Source organism: Salmo salar, chromosome ssa12 (assembly GCF_905237065.1).
Source record: "Salmo salar chromosome ssa12, Ssal_v3.1, whole genome shotgun sequence".
Lineage (NCBI taxonomy): Eukaryota > Metazoa > Chordata > Actinopteri > Salmoniformes > Salmonidae > Salmo > Salmo salar.
Window position 1 is genome coordinate 79,511,674 of NC_059453.1, and position 14,542 is coordinate 79,526,215.

The 14,542-nt window shown below is 43.0% G+C and overlaps 1 protein-coding gene and 1 non-coding gene across 3 annotated transcripts; one reads left to right on the forward strand and one right to left on the reverse strand.

Moving 5' to 3' along the window:
* Positions 1-592: 592 nt before the first annotated feature.
* On the reverse strand, positions 593-7,373 carry LOC106565925 (uncharacterized). Of its 2 annotated transcripts, none has more exons than XR_006758085.1 (12): positions 7,193-7,373; positions 4,918-4,999; positions 4,729-4,768; positions 4,494-4,612; positions 4,299-4,388; positions 4,081-4,195; positions 3,925-3,969; positions 3,734-3,822; positions 2,069-2,224; positions 1,906-1,952; positions 1,514-1,739; positions 593-1,298 (listed from the first exon to the last, which is right to left on the reverse strand). It is a non-coding gene; the product is annotated as an uncharacterized protein (transcript). The 2 variants fall into 2 exon arrangements; XR_006758086.1 differs by having other exon boundaries at positions 1,901-1,952.
* On the forward strand, positions 6,767-13,196 carry LOC106565757 (protein SAND-like). The gene is made up of 6 exons (XM_014133241.2): positions 6,767-6,880; positions 7,239-7,404; positions 10,203-10,607; positions 10,832-11,597; positions 11,694-11,841; positions 12,051-13,196. The coding sequence occupies exons 2-6, from the start codon at positions 7,272-7,274 to the stop codon at positions 12,189-12,191; spliced, it is 1,593 nt and encodes a 530-aa protein (XP_013988716.1). The 5' UTR covers positions 6,767-6,880; positions 7,239-7,271; the 3' UTR covers positions 12,192-13,196.
* Positions 13,197-14,542: the final 1,346 nt, after the last annotated feature.

Sequence of the window (14,542 nt, forward strand, 5' to 3'; positions counted from 1 at the left end):
AAAAAGGTGATTGAAATGATATTGATAGGCATTTTATATTTTCAACGGTTATATACTAAGATATGAATAATGACAACTCCATTTGATAAAGCCCAATAGTACCCCACAATTCCACCTAAGTATTGTACTTCTATAACTTTCTTCCATTGAGTGAGGCTACCATTGCCCCCTGTGGGAGATTTATTGAAACTGTACAGTAAAATAGAACTACTTACTGGGTAAGCTAACCATTCTGTAGTCTGGAGACTAGAGTGTGGCACATTACTTGCCCTGTGGAGATGTCTCCACTACAGTATCATAGTGAGACACATCTTGCAGCAAACCCTATCCAGGTCTGTGTAGAATGGAGAAACAAACAGTTTAACACACCACACTCAATCAACAGTTTATGAAAAAAACAAGTTTATTATTTGACAAACAAGAGATCTTACGCAATAATCACAAGTAAAAGTATGCATCTGAAAGAAATTACACTTGGAACAAGATGCTGTTATGGGGATTTAAAAAAAAATAAATCTAACTAGGCAAGTCAGTTAAGAACAAATTCTTATTTAAAATGACGACATAGGAACAGTGGGTTAACTGCCTTGTTCGGGGGCAGACGACAGATTTTACCTTGTCAGCTCCGGGACTCGCTCTAGCAACCTTTTGGTTACTGGCCCAACGCTCTGACCACTAGGCTACCTGCCACCCCAAGTGGGAAACAACTTCTAAATATTCAATACAACGCTGTATTACAATATTCAGACAGTAAGTAAGTCAAGAAATGTTCAAGTGTGAAAGATAGATAAAATGTGGATTTGTGTAATGTGCCACAGGCAAATGCCTGACATTTCACAGATGCTAGTAATGATATGTTTCAGTCAGCAGATAACTCTTCCACACTCAAAATTATAAACCAGAAAAAAATGAAATGTCTCAACACAAAATTACTAAACACAGACAGGGTGTTTCATGAGCCAAATGAAGTCTCAATACACCAAAACAAATATTTTCATCAAACTAGCAGCTATGCCCATTCATGCACAAAGCTTGGAGCAGGCCCTCAAGTAAGAGGTCCAAGTTATTTTTTACCTGACTGGTAAACCTATTCAGGTTGCCCCTCTATATTGCCCCAGACGGGCTGGTCCCTAGTGTCAGAGGTGCAACTGACACATGCATCAGTCAGGGATGGAAAGGTCACACCAGAAAACTGTTAAGAGTAAGGCAGGTGGAGATCTTGGGAGGAGCTGGTCGGGAACCATTTTTTTTTTTATCTTGGCCTTCATCATGAGCGGGCGAATCTCTGACAAAAGAGACTGGTGTGGGGGGCTGAATTAAGGAAAGTGGTATTCCATAACAAATGGCATTCACGTGTTCCTCCACTATGGTTTCCTATGAGATTATTTACAGAAAATGTATAACGACATATATTTGTCAATAGACAGGATAATAGTCAATATTTACTTCAATACCCATATCAATAAAAATACCTGACAGTACACCTGAATTGTATGGTTTGAGAAAAGGATACAGGCTGGACGAATTTGGTTCTTCCCCCAAGTCCACCGTAACCATTTCTGACCTGGAATATGATAGTGATACATTGTCATATTGTTGACAAGAACAAGACAGGGAGTCAGGTTAAACCTACAGCTCCCAGTTTAATCCTCTTGGGGTCCAGCATGCTGACGAAGGTCTTCTTCCTGAACAGGTTGGCCTTACGGAAGGAGGTATCCATGGGTGTCGTCGCCTCTGGCCTGAGAGAATTCATAAACAGAAGCTTATGGCATGCCATGCACACTAATGTACAACACACCTTGCGCTAAAATTTAACATTACATTAGTAATTTCAAAAATGATCCTATCCAGAGAAAAGTCTGTTCGTGTGTTAAGTGAACCCTTGGAAGTGGTAAAATACCTTACTTCCAAACAAGGCTTTGTCTTGGTGTTTGGTCGGTGAGGACGACAACCTGAGAAACAAAAACATAAGATAATTATGATCAATACTTAATCAGAACTGTTTATTAAAAAAATAAGTGCCAGTAGCATATGTTCCTCGTCAATGACACACTACAGGGAGACTCACGCAACTGGGTCCAGACGCATCTTCTTGGATGGGACCTGTGACAACCTTTTATACACCGGGTCAGGGGTGATGATGTCAAAGGTTATGTTGAGGGCAATATCCTCACTGTTGGCAGGCTGGTGGAGACGGGGCTGTTTCAGCTCCACTGGGGCAGGGCTGAAAGACAAGGGGGGAAAGAACCCATCAGTGACTGACACCAGATCAGCCAAGAAGGTATCTACAGTGCATTCGGAAAGTATTCAGACCCCTTGACTTTTCCCACATTTTGTTATTTTAGAATAAGGCTGTAACATGTATTAAATTGTGTTTTTCCTTCAATAATCTACACACAATAACCCATAACGACAAAGCAAAAACAGGGTTAGGAAAACTAAAATATTACATTTACGTAAGTATTCAGACCCTTTACTCAGTACTTTGTTGAAGCACCTTTGGCAGTGATTACAGCCTCGAGTCTTGGGTATAACACTACAAGCTTGGCACACCTGTATTTGGGGAGTTCCTCCCATTCTTCTCCGAAGCTCCTCTCAACCGCTGTCAGGTTGGATGGGGAGAGTCGCTGCACAGCTATTTTCAGGTCTCTCCAGAGATGTTCGATCAGGTTTAAGTCTGGGCTTTGGCTGGGCCACTCAAGGACATTCAGAGACTTGTCCCTGAAGCCACTGCTGCGTTCTCTTGGCTGTGTGCTTAGGGTCGTTATCCTGTTGGAGGGTGAACCTGAGGTCCTGAGCGCTCTGGAGCAGGTTTTCATCAACGATTTCTCTGTACTTTGCGCCGTTCATCTTTCCCTCGATCCTGACTAGTGTCCCAGTGCCGCTGAATTCCCACAGCATGATGCTGCCACCATGTTTCAGCTCTAGGAAGAGTATTGGTGGTTCCAAACTTATTCTGTTTAAGAATGATGGAGGCCACTGTTTTTGGGGACCTTGAATGCTGCAAAAATGTTTTGGTACCCTTCCTCAGATCTGTGCTGACACAATTCTGTCTCTGAGCTCTACAGACAATTCCTTCAACCTGGCTTGGTTTTTGCTCTGACATGCACTGTCAACTGTGAGACCTTATATAGACAGGTGTTTGCCTTTCCAAATCATGTCCAATCAATTGGATTTACCACAGGTGCTCCAATCAAGTTGTAGAAACGTCTCAAGGATAATCAATGGAAACAGGATGCACCTGCACTCAATTTCGAGTCTTATAGCAAACAGTGTGAACATTTATGTAAATAAGTTATTTATTTTTTGGGGGGGGTTATACATTTGCAATAATAATAACAATAAAAGTTTTCGCTTTGTCATTATGGGGTATAATTTGTCAAAATGTTTAATTTAATCAATTTTAGATTAAGGCTGTAACATTTGTTGTTGTTGTAAAAAGTCAAGGGGTCTGAATACTTTCCGAATGCACTGTATACTAAGTAACGTGTTGTGTAGAGAATCGATTGGTGAAGTGACAAACCTCTCGAAGACTAGTCGGCTCAAAGCTTCGTTAGTGTGGGTTAGTGTGCTCAGGGTCTTTTGAACAATCACAACTTTTTCTTCAGACTAACATAATATTAAAAAGACAAAGTAGTGAGTAGTAAACTAAATTTGTATTTTTATTATACAAATGAAACATAGCTTTGCAAATTATATAGTGCTTATAACTTCAAGAAGGGGGGCTTCTTACGGTAATCTCTGTCTGTGTTGGTCAAGTCATTTTTGGACAGCTTTCATGTCATCCTTGGTCCTGTTCAACTCCATTGTGGCTTTATGCAACTACAGAGATATGAGAGACGGTCAGTCTGAGATCAGAAGTAGAGACACAACCAACATTATCCCAGAAAATGTCAATTCATGCATTTCGTTTACATGCATTACCTTGTTGTTTGAAGCAAACACCTCCCTTTCGGCTTGTCATACTCTCTGCCAAGGATAATAGGATTACTTAATAAATATACTTACAAAACACTGATGCCCCTGACAATGTATAGTGCAACAGTAACACACAGCAGCTATGAGTTTGATGTTCCTTACTTCTTGAGAGAAATACAGTAGATGGAAAGCTGCTCCACATGCAGCCTGGCCAACACCCATGTCAGTGATCATGGACTCCACCTCAGTTCTCTGACCCTGCAACACCACATCCAGACTGGGAAGCACACACACAAACAAAATATACTAACCAGCAAAGTATGGTTAATGTTTGCATGATAGTGTGCTAATTATTATTGTGTGAGTGTGCTGCGGGCTACCTCTCATATGTTTTCATTTTGGTCCGGAGTCGTCGGGCCTCCTCCTTGGCAGCCTGGGTCTCACATTGCTGGTTCTCCAGGTATTTCATCCTTTTCGGACAGGTAAAGAAAAAAAAACTATACGTCAGAGACATGGCAGGTAGACAGGAGCATGTAAATACATTTGGCTTTGTGTTTGACAACTTGGTATCCTACCCTGTGAGCTGAGAATTTCTTTCTCTTCAATCTCCTTCCTCACAATGTCCAGGTCTTTCTTCTGCCTGTCCACAGTCTCCTTTAAGCCCCCTACTATCTTCAGTCTGTCCCTCGAGTCTCTGAGAATAAAAATACAAGTAAATGTTTCAGCCGTACCAAATGCAAAATAGTTACACCATCATAATGACACATGGTCTATCAAAGCTAGCATCAGTTTTATTCACTGGCCTCTTACCTTCGGTACTTAAAACAGCTTTCATTCCATCGAGCTCATTCTGCAGAAGAAATTAACAAAACACTGAATAAACGCCAAATCATACAATAATATTAACCCCAATCCACATGCCATGAGTGACACTGACAATAGGCTATTCAATGTTGTCACAACATGAGTAAATAGTGTTTCCTCCTGGTATAGGCATACCTGCAAACTCTCTGGGTCAGCAGAGAGTTTGACATTCACCATGAATGTCAAAGAACAACTTGTTGATGTGTCTGATGCTAGCCTGAGGGTAGAGTCCAGATAAAGATAAAGATGCAGAAGAAGAATTTGTAGAGTCATTTTGAGATGAATGGGATTGATGTAATGCATGCAGATTTAAACACCAGTGTTCAGAAGGGGACACAAGTATAGCGAGTCCTACCTGGGGCGGCAGGTAGCCTAATGGTTAGAGCATTGGGCCAGTAACTGAAAGATTGCTAGATCAAATCCCTGAGCTGACAAGGTAAACATCTGTCATTCTGCCCCTGAACAAGGCAGTTAACCCACTGTTCCTAGGCTGTCATTGTAAATAATTTGTTCTTATCTGACAAATCTGACAGGGCAGAATGGATATAGGTCTGTAATAGTTTGGGTCTAGAGTGTCTCCCCCTTTGAAGAGGGGGATGACTGCGGCCACTTTCCAATCTTTAGGAATCTCAGACAATACGAACGAGGTTGAACAGACTAGTAATAGGGGTTGCAACAATGGTGGCGGATAATTTTAGGAAGAGAGGGTTCAGATTGTCTAGCCCAGCTGATTTTCATGGGATACAGATTTTGCAGCTCTTTCAGAACATCAGCTGTCTGGATTTGGGGGAAGGAGGGGGGGGGCTTGGGTAAGTTGCTGCGGGTGGGGTGCAGAGTTGTTGGCCGGGGTAGAGGTAGCCAGGTGGAAAGCATGGCCAGCCGTAGAAATATGCTTATGGAAATTCTCGATTATCGTGGATTTATCAGTGGTGATAGTGTTTCCTAGTCTCGTCTCAGTGCAGTGGGCAGCTGGGATGAGGTGCTCTTATTCGCCATGGACTTTACAGTGTCCCAAAACTTTTTGGAATTAGTGCTGCAGGATGCAAATTTCTGTTTGAAAAAGCTAGCCTTTGCTTTCCTAACGGACTGTGTGTATTGGTTCCGGACTTCCCTGAAAAGTTGCATATCGCGGGGACTATTCGATGCTAGTGCAGTACTCCACAGGGTGTTTTTGTGCTGGTCAAGGGCAGTCAAGTCTGGAGTGAACCAAGGGCTATATCTGTTTTTAGTTCTACATTTTTTGAAAGGGGCATGCTTATTTAAGATGGTGAGGAAAGCACTTTTAAAGAACAACCAGGCATCCTCTACTGACGGGATGAGGTCAATATCCTTCCAGGATACCCGGGCCAGGTCGATTAGAAAGGCCTGCTCGCAGAAGTGTTTTAGGGAGCGTTTGACAGTGATGAGGGGTGGTCGTTTGACCGTGGACCCATAACGGACGCAGGCAATGAGGCAGTGATCGCTGAGATCCTGGTTGAAGACAGCAGAGGTGTATTTAGAGGGCAATTGGTCAGGATGATATCTATGAGGGTGCTCATGGGAAACCCCCTGTGGGAAAAACAGGCAGACAAAAAAAAAAAAACAGCAACCAGGTAAAGGATTTGATTTATGTGTTTTTTTGTTTTACTTGAACTGCGATTTCACCTAGCAGGTTTAAGTAAAAGTATCTGCCCCTTGTCATCAAAAGGGTACGTTCAGATATCTTTTTTTTGCTTTCTTTGTCTGAGCTATGCCGTGAAATAGATTAGTCTGAGCTAGACCATCGCATACTTTTTAAATTGAAATATTGTTAACCACCACAAAACTAGCGAGTTAAGCACACTGAAAATTGTAAATGTACAAAATATGAACAAATCTACGCAGCATCATGCAAACCCTCGTAAAGTGAAAATAGACGCATTCGGGAACGTACCCAACGCACTCAAAATGGTGAGAAATTACTTCATTCCCCATAATTCAATAATAAAGGCACTGTACTTCCGTCAGGAGATGCGCGCCCGCTAGAGGTGGCATTATTCTACACACAGAGTCAAACAACAGTTTACGATAACGTTACAACATTTAACATGCATTTAAATTCTTCTCGAAGAAATTAAAGGTAACTTAGATATGATTTGAAAATAATGTGTACACAGGAAAATGCAATAGCTAGCTAAATATCCTATTTACCTGCAAAACTAGCTAGCTATGCTAACAAACTAACGTTAGCTAGCTAGATAGCTAAGTGTTGTCTCAGCAAGAAAAGCTCTAAGATCCGCTCAAGTTGTCGACTGTTGTACCAATCGTCTTTCCCTCTTAGCTTTAACATGACATGCATGCATAGTCACAGAAAAACACAGGCAGTATACTCAACTTGGAGTCAATGTGTACAACAAGACGAGACTAGGCCTATGCGAATACTGAAACTCACTGTTTCAGATGTTGACAGATTTGGTATCTACTATCCCGTGTTACAGGTGGTTGTCCCTGTAGTAACTTGTGCAGCAGTGATGGCTGTATATGTCCACAACAAAGGTATACCGTGGGAGGTCCAGCAGAATGGCACCCTGGCACCAGTGGACCATCTCCGCAACGAGAGGTCTGAAAGCCCCACTCCAGGCCTGGTGGTGGGCACAGAACCAGGTGGGCATGGCAACTCTAATAATGGCATCACTTTCCAGTGACCGATATCCACTTGTAGCCTACTTACTGTAGATGTCATGTTCCTACAGACCAGCTCCCCTGTCGGAATTACACATCCAGTCATAGTTCTGAACAATGCCACTTTATGGTGACAGAAAATGAATATTTCTCTAATTGCAATATGTGTCCACTTGAACAGAGGGTAAATGGGCTGCTTATAATATTGCACTTGGCCAACTATGGACCTAATTATTATTATTATTATTTTACTTCATTGGAAGTAGTTTCAAGTAAATACTTTACAAGCCACATGTTCTATTGATTGGGCTAACAGCTCTTGCTGTGCCACAATGTCACGAGAGCGACGGGAGCGACGGCAGCATGAAATAACTGTTGAATCTACCATTAACTCAATTTCATCATGTGACGTTTTCCAAGTAACCGCTTTGACACATTTTGAACCATGCAACCTCTGAACACACCTTCAGTGTGTGTTGGCTGGATAAGGAGTAGGAATGTCGCTGCACAAGAGCTCACATGTATCCTTTCTCATCCACATATCTTGCTTCCTGGATTTAGAATAAGTGGTCTTTGAAATAAGTGGTAGGTTTTGCTTGTCTTATTTGTTCTGTTTCAGACTGAGTTGGATTATGATTGATATGGTACATTTGTTTATTTGCCTTTTCTGAAGGTCATGATACAGATTTGTTTTGGGGAAGGAATTACAGTACTCTATTCTTCAGGAGTGATTCATGCTGCTGGCTCTGCTGATTAAAACACCAGTATTACTGAGAAAATAGGACAACATTACGACTGGGAACCTTTTGTTGGCTTGCAGTGTTGAATCTCTTTCTTTTTTGGTTTATGACTTTCAACTTTCTTTTAAAGCAGGGGTTCTCAAACCTTTTGGGGCCGGAGACCCCTTTTATGATAGCAAATTCTTCAGGGATAATCAGAACACAACTTGAGTGGGATAAAAATGGCATACAATGAGTTTTACCAATACTTTGGCAGTGCATGGCCAATGAACCTATTAAGTCTCGGGCCCTGGAAAGGAACATTTCAAAGGCCCGCCTCTTGGCATCGACGTCATTTCCTGTCCTAGAGATGAAATGCACGTTGAGGTTCCACCTCTGAAAAATAACAAAGGCTGCTTATACGTATTCATGAATTGGGTGTGGGAATTTCCACATTGATTTGGTAAACGTTAACAAATAGGGCACTGACAGCTGTCAGTGTAGCTAGCGAGCATGTTAACCTTATCTTGCTAGCTAATGTTATCTGTTGTTACTACACCGTATTCAAAAGATTAGCCAGTTGGCTCTGTGGCTGGTTCTGGAGCTGGATTTGTGAGAAGCATTGATTTTGGGAAAACTTTTCCACAGATGGAAACATCTTTGACTTCGCAATCTATTGTTATCTCCAAAATGTTGACATCTTCCATAAATTGCGCCTGCGAATCCGCCATAGAAATAGTTTGAAAAAATAAGATGAAGCTCGGGTAATATGGATAACTATTGAAAGATGGATAAAAAAGTGGATATGCATAAACACAAGTTTGCAGCCCCTATTTTTATTTGTTCCATGGCTCAGGCGGCCAAGTGGACACAAGGCTGTTTGGCTCATCTCAGTCATTAAGAGGAATAACTTTGCAGCTGCTGTTTCTATTTAATTAACAATGCCATGCTGGTAGGTGGTAACATTAAAATAAAACCCAGCCCTGAAATGAAATGTAGGCTGTCATATCATAGGAAAAAACATTCACACGGATTTGCAAGAAGTAGGCAGTTCGGATTTGTCACTTCAAGCCCAAGTATGTCATACTTTGACTAAAACGATGACTTATCGACTTAAATTGTTGTGAAACATCTTGGGTAAGCACTGGCCATTGTCTTTCAGTACGAAAACATTTATTTCTACTGATGTGGGCATTTAACAGGGGTACGTTCATTTTTCAAATCCAACTTTATTTATATAGCACATTTCAGACACGGATGCAAAGCAATGCACTTTACCGGAAAATGTATAAAAACAATAAAAAGAGCACGTGACAGACAGACAATCTGTAGATAAGTCATGGGAGTTCAAACGGTAAAAGCAGAGAACAAGAGGACTGTAGAGACTAATCCATGGTAAAAACCAAAAGCTGAAATGTAATATATAAATAATTAGCTAAAATAACAAAGACTAAGACCACCCAGGAAAAGCAAAGCTGAAAATATATTTTTTGACATCATTTCGGCCCCCCTCAGATTCTCTCGCATGCTGTTTTTGTATATTTCCAGGGGAGAACTTAAATCCTAGTCTGACCTGGGAAAAGGCTTGGGAACTCTTACTGCAGATGGAAGTGTCATCTAGATTAGATTTTCTAAATAGGATATGACTTGCTGTCCAGGAAACATTCCTACATCATTCAATGAAAGATGGCCTCCCTCTTTTTCCCATTCCCCTTAGGCACTCACGTCAAAGTGCTGTTCTCCTGGAGGCTATCATAATGCACACCACTTATGACTTCTGTCTGGAATGGCTTTTAGTGTTGTAGTCAAAGCATTTCAGTTCTCTGTCCTTCCAAGAACATCCATAAACTGATTTCACTTTTACTTTGTACTCATTTAATATTTTTGCCTGCTAGATGTCACTGTTTCATCAATTCATATTATAAAAGACCAATATTTTACCCAGGGTTTGCTGTCAGGACAGTCAGTTAAGCCATACATTTCCCCCCTGTATTCAGATGTTGATGAGGATGGGTTTATGTACAGAATCACTGTATTAAAAACATGATCTCATCTCCACAGGTGCTGGCCAGGAGAGTGCCATGTTTGTTCACGCACAGTCCTTTGAGGACCTGACTGCTGACAGTGAGCCGACTACTGAGCCAGAACCAGAAGGAGAGACTGTGCTTGGAGAGTCAGCAGAGGAGGAGGCTCTATGTCTGGGAGCTGAGCAGGAGACCCAGGAGGAACAGCAGCCGGAGGTGGAGGTAGAGGAGGAGCGCCCAGAAAACAGGAGTAAGGAAGAGGATGTGTGCAGTGAGGTCTGGCGTAGCCACAGGAAGCATGTGTTTGTACTGAGCGAGGCAGGCAAGCCCATCTACACCCGCTACGGCACAGAGGAAGCCCTCTCCAGCACCATGGGGGTCATGATGGCACTGGTCTCTGTTGTGGAGGCAGATAAGAATATCATCCGCTCCATTCACGCAGGTAAGTAGAAGATGTAGGGAGTATCTGTGGAGGGGCAAATTAGTTAGAGTAGCCTTGCAGTTTTTGTCAATGAAACATGGTGAACAACTATGAAGTAGGCTACATAATTGAAAGCTCAGTCGGTAGTTCTGTCAGTAAGACATGCCATATTGCAAGAAAGGCTGCACCTATCTACTAGTACTGTAGATGTTTCATTGCCCTCTCATTCAAATCTTCTGTTCAAGACGGTTACAAAGTGGTGTTTCTTCGCAAAACTCCTCTGGTCCTGGTGGGCGTATCCCAGACCTGTCAGTCAGACAGAGAGCTGACGCGTGAGCTGCAGTACATCTACTACCAGATTGTCAGCCTGCTCACCCTCACCCAGCTCAACCACATCTTCCAGCACAAGCAGAACTACGACCTGCGGCGCCTACTGGCAGGCTCCGAGCACCTCACTGACAACCTGCTGCGTCTGCTGGACCGCGACCCGGGCCTGCTCCTCAGTGCTGTCACCTGCCTCCCCCTGGCCAGCTCCACCCGCGACCTGGTCTCCTCCAGCCTTCAGGCCGCCAAGGCCAAGAGCTTGGTCTTCTCCATCCTCCTGGCTGGGGACCGTCTGGTCACCCTGGTGCGCAAGAAGGACCAGTACCTGCACCACATGGACCTGCACCTGCTCTTCAACCTGGTGGGCTCCTCGTCATCTTTCCGCGAGGGTGAAGGCTGGACGCCCATCTGCCTCCCTAAATTCAACACTGCTGGCTTCTTCCACGCCCACATCTCCTACCTGGAGCCTGCCTCTGACCTCTGCCTCATCCTGGTGTCCACCGACCGGGAAGACTTCTTTAACCTGTCTGATTGCAAGCGCCGCTTCCTGGAGCGGCTGAGCCGACGCACTGCCTACCAGTCCCTGAAGGAGGCGCTGAAGTGCCCCAGCTACTCTGTCACCCAAGTCGGCATCCCAGAGCTCAGGCACTTTCTGTACAAGTCCAAGAGCTCAGGGCTCTACACTAGGTGAGTATGGATCACCAGACACACATGATGGCACACATGATCTCCTATCCTGACTTACCACCAATTAAACCATTCTGTTTCTGTGTTCTCTATCAGCCCTGAGCTACCCTTGCCATACCAATCTTTAGAGGAGCAGGAGAGGCTGATGGGATTGTACCAGTACCTCCACAGCCGCTTGCACCAACCGACACGTCCCCTGCGCTCCATCTACCGCTGTGGAGAGACTGAGAACTTGCTGGCCTGGGTAAGCATAGTGTTATACCAATCTATAGATTTGCATTGTTATACATCTCATCTTATTGATACCATCTTGTAGATGTTACAATTCAGTCTTGCAGTGCATAATAAAGATATTGGTTCATAAGGATCTCTTCAGGGGGTATCTGTAGTACCATTGTTATTCATCTCCCCTCTAAACCCTCTTCCACCACCTCTACCCTACCTCTCCTTTAGGTGACCAGTGGCTTTGAGCTCTACCTCTGTTTCAGTCCTCTTGGGACCAAGGCCATGGCCGTGGCTGCTGTTAATAAGCTGCTGAAGTGGATCAGGAGGGAGGAGGACCGCCTCTTCATCCTTAGTCCTATGACATACTGAGCCCCCATCTGACCTAGCTACAGTTCCAAGAAGCCCTGGCCCTCTAAACCGGCCTCATGACGTTGAAGTCTGATGGACACTATTGGAGGCCATGGATATAATGCCAACAAACCATCATACATCACTGTTGTGCATATGCAGTCTGTGTTTCCTCTTTGCAGACCCTTCAGTCTATGGTCATCAGGGGGTCCAATGAGATCATCACAATGAGGGTACAGCTATGTTTTATCAAACATAAGTTTTTTATTTTAATTGTTTGCTTCAACTACGGTGATTGCCCTATGGGAATTGAGAGTTACGCAGCAGACATTTCAATTAATAACAATAACATCTGTGATGCTGTCCGTGTTGCTATAAGATTATTTTAAACTCACTGTATGGAATCACTACCTGGACATGAGGAATGCTGTGTGTTGTTTTAGCAGTAACCTACAAACATAGCCAATAGAGACTGACCATCTTGAAAAGGAACAACATTTGTTTTTATCTAACTCTAGTATGCGCTTGAGGGGCTGTTTTATGTTTACCAAGATGCTCTTGCTTGGCTAGGGGATGCATGTCAAGGGCAACGGTTAACTTTCTGGGGAAAGCACATTCCTGTGACTTAATAGAGTCAATATTGTCAATAGTCCCTTATCGTTAGCCCAATAATTGATGAAACCAAAAAAAGATTAATCTCACTTAATGACTGTAATGCAGTTAGCCCCATGCTTTCTACTTAGGCACAAATCCGCTTACTTAAATATACTTATTAATTTCATTATTTTGTTTGTCTGCATACTGCAAGAGTAATGTGAAAATTCTACCATGATTACTGTTGTTTCTCTAAATATTATTTTGAAAGTTTTTTTAATGTTAATTTGTGTCTTCATTTTTTGCTTGGATTAATGTTTTGATCATGGATTTTTACCGTCAAAGATGATGTAATTGGAAAAGTATCTTTATTTTAAGATGGGAATCTCTGAGTTGTCTGTATTAATATGATTTTTGTTATCTCACAAATTATAAGTGTTTCATGGGTCCATCACATTTGATTAAGGAAAAATACTGTAATTTTCACATTCACCTTGACAGTCATCAAAAGCCTTCCCTCATGTTTCATGCCTTACCTAATTACCTTCAGAGTTGTGCTAAGCTAATAGGGTGTGATGGCTGGAGCTTGTTAGGGTTTTAGGGTATTGTAGCTGATTAGTTTACAGTGGTGGAAAAAGTACCCAATTGTCATACTTGAGTAAAAGTAAAGATGCCTTAATAGAAAATGACTCAAAAGTGAAAGTCACCCAGTAAAATCCTACTTGTGTAAAAGTCTAAAAGTATTTGGTTTTAAATATACTCACGTATTAAAAGTAAATGTAATAGCTAAAATATACTTAAGTATCAAAATTAAAAGTATAAATCATTTCAAATATTATAAACTCAGCAAAAAATGGTTTATTTTCAGCAAACTTAACATGTGTAAATATTTGAATGAACATAAGATTCAACAACTGAGACATAAACTGGACAAGTTCCACAGACATGTGACTAACATAAATGGAGTAATGTGTCCCTGATCAAAGGTGGGGTCAAAATCTAAAGTAACAGTCAGTATCTGGAGGCCACCAACTGCATTAAGTACTGCAGTGCATCTCCTCCTCATGGACTGCACCAGATTTGCCAGTTCTTGCTGTGAGATGTAACCCCACTATACCACCAAGGCACCTGCAAGTTCCCGGACATTTGTAGGGGGGATGGCCCTAGCCCTCACCCTCCGATCCAACAGGTACCAGACGTGCTCAATGGGATTGAGAGCCGGGCTCTTCGCTGGCCATGGCAGAACACTGACATTCCTGTCTTGTAGGAAATCACGCACAGAACGAGCAGTATGGCTGGTGGCATTGTCATGCTGGAGGGTCATGCCAGGAAGGGTACCACATGAGGGAGGAGGATGTCTTCCCTGTAACGCACTGCGTTGAGATAGCCTGCAATGACAACAAGCTCAGTCCGATGATGCTGTGACACACCGCCGCAGATCATGACGGACCCTCCACTTCCAAATCAATCCCGCTCCAGAGTACAGGCCTCGGTGTCATGCTCATTCCTTCGACGATAAACGCGAATCCGACCATCACCCCTGGTGGGACAAAACGGCGTCTCGTCAGTGAAGAGCACTTTTTGCCAGTCCTGTCTGGTCCAGCGGCAGTGGGTTTGTGCCCATAGGCGATGTTGTTGCCGGTGATGTCTGGTGAGGACCTGCCTTACAACAGGCCTACAAGCCCTCAGTCCAGCCTCTCTTAGCCTATTGCGGACAGTCTGAGCACTGATGGAGGGATTGTGCGTTCCTGGTGTAACTCGGGCAGTTGTTGTTGCCA